Here is a 6,712-nt window from a genome sequence, read left to right as displayed (position 1 = left end):
TCCTTGAATCAATTGATATCATTTCCAAATATACTAATAAGCAGTAAGATGATCATCTATTGAAAAGTAATGAACATGTCAAAACCGATTTTACAATATGTTGGCTAATTCAGCAGTACCAATATTAATGAAATAAAAGTTGTGGTGGCCTGGTGGTAGCGTCTTTGCCTGGTGATTGCCAGACTGGGGTTTGAGTCCCGCTCAAACTCGTTAGTTCATTTGGTCACTGCAACTTCACTGTCCTTGTGAGCTAAGGATGGAGGGTTTAGGGTAGCCTATAGGTCTATCTGCTGAGTCATCAACAGCCATTGCCTAGCCCCCATCGGTCCTAGCTTGGGTGGAGAGGGGGCTTGGGCACTGATCATATGTAATATGGTCAATCTCTAGGGCATTGTCCTGCTTGACAGGGAAATATCACTATCCCTGGCCTCTGCCATTCAGGAGCTGCCTTTAAACCTTTAAACTCAAGTTCCAAGAAATCTATAATCAATCGAGACAAATGGAATGAACATGATCCGCGTGTGGCTATAGGTTTTCTCAATTCTTGACCATTTCTAAGAATTCCAGACCACGATGATCACAACTTCCTGGATAATACTTGGGATGCTCTGCTGCTTCTCCCAATCCCTGAAGCCGCCAGTGTCAGGAACCTTAAATTTAGATAGTGATGACGAAGTCGCCCACTCTGAAGGCTTGGCTCTGCCAGAGAAAAGAGCTGGCGTTGATCGGAGCTTCATAAGGCAAGTTGGTCCGTTTCGTGTTTCTTGGGGTCTTTTCGATTTTAGGTTTGTAATATGTGTGTGTGTGTTTGTGAGAGAGAGAGAGAGAGAGAGAGAGAGAGAGAGAGAGAGAGAGAGAGAGAGAGAGAGAGAGGGGAGAGAGAGAGAGAGAGAGAGTATTGTGATCCTTGCCAGAAAAGAGAGCTGTCATAGGGCAAGTTGGTCCGTTTTGTGTTTCTTGGTGTCGTTTCAGTTTTGATTTGTATCATTGAGAGAGAGAGAGAGAGAGAGAGAGAGAGAGAGAGATGCGGCGAATGTTTTTATGTTGAACAGGCTGCCATAAGTCTCTCTTTATACTATATATGAAAGATCTTTTTCTATGTAATTTTTCTTAAATATTTTACATTAATTATTAACCATTTCTTTATTTCCTTTCCTGACTAGGCTACTTTTCCTTGTTGGGGCCCTTGGCCATATAGCATCCTGCTTTTCCAACTAAGGGTTGTAATGTAGCTAGTAATAACAATAGTAATAACAATATGGGCGTAATCTTATGTTACAATATCTTGGATAATCACTCCTGAATTCCTAAGACCATAATTTCTTGTTGTACTTCGTGAATTTATTCTTAAAAGATGGCAATCTATTGTAATATCTAAATTGCCTCATTTTCTTTCCCATTCTCCAGGTTCGGACGTAGCGATGTCGCCGGAATTGGCAAAAATTTCCTCAGGTAAATAATCCTTACCACTAACAACGATCTTGGGTTAAAATGTATTTCGTAACTGGCTTACAACAAAACTTTGAGTTCTCTCTCTCTCTCTCTCTCTCTCTCTCTCTCTCTCTCTCTCTCTCTCTCTCTCTCCAATATTTGAGAATAGGTTCTCCTACTTCGTCAACATAATAATTCTAGAACCCTGCCAGGCCAAGACAAGATTTGATCCTCTGTGAGTATCGTAACCAGGGATTAAACTCGAGCATGTGCCATGTGGCTATTACCTCAAATGCTGCTGCTTTTTACCTTAGATTACCTTAAAACTTTTTCCAATTTCTTTAAATCTTAAGCTAGTAAAACCGAAGTTACCTTACAATTGGTTTGAAACCATGACAATTACCTCAAACTAAGGTAATTACTTTAGAAGTTTAAACCCTGATCGTATAATTTCATTCATAAAAATAAGGCTTAAGGTTTTCATCCATAAGTAAAGACTGTGTTCAGGACATAGGTATTACCTGGCATAACTTACATTTGCAGATTCGGACGAGGAGGAGACTACGAAGACGACGAAAGTGCAACTTTATCAGCCACCAAGCGAGCCGCGCGCAATTTCCTGCGTTTCGGACGCAGCCCCAACTTTCTGCGTTTCGGACGTAGCCCCAACTTTCTGCGTTTCGGACGCAGCCCTAACTTCTTGCGTTTCGGACGCTCTGGTTCTGAAGACATCGGTCAAGAAGAAATATCCTTCGAAGTACCTATTCACTTCGTGGAGGAACCGGAGGATATTGACAACATCCCTAGGCCTACATGGTCGGGAAGAAACTTTTTAAGGTGAGAAAAATTAATTATATCATAAGAAATTAATAAATGAATAATGGTTGAAATATATAATGTTCCAATGGGCGAAGTTTTTCTATTTATATAGATAAGGATATTTACTTCAAAATAAAATTAATTATATGAAAAAAAAAACTAATAAATGAATAATGGATGAAATATATAATCTTCTAATGGGCAATTTTTTTTTTACTTTATATAAATAGGGATATTTACCTCAAAAGGAAATTAATTATATGAAAAAAAAAAAAATGAATAATGGATGAAATATATAATGTTCTAATGAATAATGTTTTTTTAATCAATTTATATAGATAGGGATATTTGCCTCAAAATAAAGTTACCAAAGATAATCAATGCTAAATGTAGGTTAAAAATCTATGTTACTTAAAAGACTAAACTTACTAAACCGATAAGATTTGCATGTATGGATTGTCTCTAAACAATTATTTATATAGTTATGAAGTTAAACAAATTATTATCCAAATTCTTTGCGTAATAATAAAAAACGAAAAAATAACCGAATTTATTGATATTTCACCAGATTCGGCCGTTAATACAACAACTTCTTACGCTTCGGACGCTCAATTGACTCTCCAACCAGATGTGATGATGCTAAGAAGAAAAGGCTTTATATCATCGGGTAAAATTATCATATCAAAGTTATCATTATTATTAAAATTATTGAAATTATCATTATTATTGAAATTATCATTATCATTATAATTATTAATATTACTGAAATTATCATTATCTTTTAAATTACATTGCTCTATGTCTAAAAACTGTTGATAGTATCATCGATCAACTCTGATGTTTTGAATTGGATGTGTTCCAACATCCTTTATATAAATAAATATATATATATATATATATATATATATATATATATATATATATATATATATATATATATGTACAGTATATATATAACCGTCGGTTCTACTAAAACAAATATTTTCATTGTTATGATTTCATATGATTTTGTTATTATTATCACCATTATTAGTATTATTATAGCAGGGTTTATATTATTATTATTATTATTATTGTTATTATTATTATTATTATTATTATTATTATTATTATCATTATTATTATTATTAGTAGTAGTAGTAGTAGTAGTACAATAACACCGAGAGCTCGATGAGTTAAAAATGATGAAATTAACTATCAAATTCTGAAAATCTATGAGTCTAGCATTCCCCATTTGTGCTGGTCTGTTGTTTTTTACATTTAAAGGTTGAAATAAACAAGTTTGAACCAAATTCTGAATTCTGATAACCTAAGGCAAAGGTCAAACCCTCGTGTCATTTCATGAAAGATTATTCACATGGCATTGTAAAATGAATGGAATTCATTATTATGTCAAAATTATATGAGGAGCAAAAGATATATATTCTTTTGCTTTGACGCTGAATATATGTATATAAGATCAGTTTCTATGGCATTGTCCTGCTTGCTAGGGTAATGTCATTGTCCCTTGCCTCTGCCGTTCATGAGCGGTCTTTAAACTTTAAGCCTTTACGTCATAACTGGCATTTTAGGCATAAAATGGGTAAAATCCATATCAGAATAACATCACTAACTGCGATGCAAGTTAATAGGAAATAATTATTCTCTAAAGTTACTATTTTGTCAAAATTATTATCCTCTGACTCTAATATTTCGTTAAAATATCTCTCCTCTAAATTTACTATTTCTTCAACTTGCCAGACAGTACTATATTGGATTTTTCTCTTTGATAACAGTTCATTTTCCCTTTGCCTACACATACACCGAATAGTTTGGCATATTCTTTATAGATTCTCCTGTCCTCATACACCTGATAACACTGAAATTACCAAACAATTCTTCTTCACCCAAGGGATTAACTACTGCATTGTAATTGTTCAGTTGGTACTTTCCTCTTGGTAATGGTAGAAGAGACTCTTTAGCTATGGTAAGCAGCTCTTCTCGGAGAAGGACAATCCAAAATCAAACCATTGTTCTCTGGTCTTAGATAGTGCCATTGCTTGTTTCACATGGTCTTTCACTGTCTTGGGGTAAGTTTTCTAGCTTGAGGGGACACTCAAGCCAGACAGTACTACATTGGATCCTTCTTTCTGGTTACGGTTCTTTTGCTTTTCCTGCACATACACCGAATAGTCTGGCCTATTCTTTACAGATTCTCCTCTGTCCTCATACACCTGACAACACTGAGATTACCAAACAATTCTTCTTCACCCAAGTAGTTAACTACTGGACTGTAATTGTTCAGTGGCTACTTTCCTCTTGGTAAGGGTAGAAAAGACTCTTTAGCTATGGTAAGCAGCTCTTCTAGGAGAAGGACCAACCAAAATCAAACCATTGTTCTCTGGTCTTAGATAGTGCCATAGCTTGTGTCCTATGGTCTTTTACTGTCTTGGGGTAAGTTTTCTAGCTTGAGGGGACACTCAGGCCAGACAGTACTACATTGGATCCTTCTTTCTGGTTACGGTTCTTTCGCTTTTCCTGCACATACACCGAATAGTCTGGCCTATTCTTTACAGATTCCCCTCTGTTTCTCATACACTTAACAACACTGAGATTACCAAACAATTATTCTTCACCCAAGGGGTTATCTACTCCATTGTAATTGTTCAGTGGCTACTTTCCTCTTGGTAATGGTAGAATATACTCTTTAGCTATGGTAAGCAGCTACCCTAGGAGAAGGACACTCCAAAATCAAACCATTGTTCTCTAGTCTTGAGTAGTGCCATAGCCTCTGTACCATGGTCTTCCACTGTCTTGGATTAGAGTGCTCTTGCTTGATAGTACACTCGGGCACACTTTTCTATCTTATTTCTCTTGGTCTTGTTTTGTTATATTTTTATAGCTTATATGGGAAATATTTATTTTAATGTTACTATTCTTAAAATATTTAATTTTTCCTTGTTTCCTTTCCTCACTGGACTATTTTCCCCGTTGGGGACCCTGGGCTTATAGCTACAACTAGGGTTGTAGCTTAGCAAGTGATAATAATAATAATAATAATAATAATAATAATAATAATAATAATAATAACTCCTCTAAACTTACTATTACGCCAAAATAACTCTTCTCTAAATTTCAACGGAAAGGAACGAGAAAGATATGAAGAAACACTGACTGAAACGCCTCTAAGCAAAATTAAATTGATTAATGTTTTATTAATCTATTTCCATAACGTCAACCCTTAATTTCCCCAGTCTGACGGATCCCTTATGGTAATTTGGGTCCAATCAGAAGGGAATTAATGATCAGTTATTTGATGCACAGTGATTACTTTTGCAATATAGATTCGACCAGATGATACACATCATTTGTTCATTTAATCTCATGAAGTTGATGATTGTGTTTACATCAACATTAGATAGTAACTAATAAACAATGTGTACACTCGTGTACACTATTCTATCATATTTCAATTTCTCTTTGTTTTATTGAAGTTTTTATACTTCATATATGTATCTATCTTAATGTTATTACAGTTCTTAAAATATTTTATATTAATTGTTAATTACTTCTCTTGGAGTTTATTTACTTCCTTATTTCCTTTCCACAATTGGCTATTTTTTTCCTGTTGGAACCCTTGGGCTTATAGCAGCCTGCTTTTCCAACTAGGGTTGTATCGAATATAGGACCATGTAGATTGTAGATTGTCATCAGGTATAAAACACAGAATTTAGGACCACTTAGGTTTCCTACATGGCTAAGGACTATGAGGCGTGAAGTAGGAGATGATGAATGGAGAAGTATTGATTTGAAAGGTCAAGTTAAAGACGACTGGCGAAATCTAACTGAGGCCCTTTGCAAAACGTCAATAGGCGTAGGAGGAGATGATGATGATGATGATGATGATAATGATGATGAGTTTGTTATAAGGTATAAGATTCAAGTTATCTACCAAACAACGAATTTTTGACCATTTAACTTACCATCAGTTATATCGATCAATCTTTCCAAATAAAATTACCCACTTTAAAGGGTTAAAGGCCGTTCATGAATCGCAGGGGCAAGGGACAGTGGCATTGCCCTATCGAGCGGGATAATGCTCTAGAGACTGACCATGTGCACATATGATCAGCGTCCAAGCCCACCCACCCCTAAGCTAGGACCAAGGAGGGCGAGGCAATGGCTGCTGATGGCTCAGTGGATAGACCTATAGGCTCCCCCAAACACCCTATCCTTTGCTCACGAGGATAGTGAGGTTGTAGCGACCAAACAAACAAACGAGTTTGAGCGGGACTCGAACCCCAGTCTGGCGTTCACATATCAGGAACGCTACCACATCGGCCACCACAACCCTTTGTCACAATAGAAAAACATAACAACGAAACACTCGTAAAAGAATGGAGGGAGGTTGTAGCGACCAAAGAAACTAACGAGTTTGAAAAGGGCTCTAACCCCAGTCTGGCGTTCACCAGTCAGGGACGTT

The 6,712-nt window shown here is 36.1% G+C and overlaps 1 protein-coding gene across 1 annotated transcript; it reads left to right on the top strand.

The window, feature by feature from the left end:
- Positions 1-561: 561 nt before the first annotated feature.
- LOC137640710 (FMRFamide-like neuropeptides 1) lies at positions 562-2,917 on the top strand. Its single transcript, XM_068373200.1, has 4 exons — positions 562-740; positions 1,408-1,452; positions 1,975-2,268; positions 2,819-2,917. Exons 1-4 carry the CDS (start codon positions 574-576, stop codon positions 2,829-2,831), a joined length of 519 nt encoding a protein of 172 aa, XP_068229301.1. The 5' UTR covers positions 562-573; the 3' UTR covers positions 2,832-2,917.
- Positions 2,918-6,712: the final 3,795 nt, after the last annotated feature.

Source organism: Palaemon carinicauda, chromosome 5 (assembly GCF_036898095.1).
Source record: "Palaemon carinicauda isolate YSFRI2023 chromosome 5, ASM3689809v2, whole genome shotgun sequence".
NCBI classification, from domain to species: Eukaryota; Metazoa; Arthropoda; class Malacostraca; order Decapoda; family Palaemonidae; genus Palaemon; species Palaemon carinicauda.
This window is presented reverse-complemented; position numbering and strand designations above follow the sequence as displayed.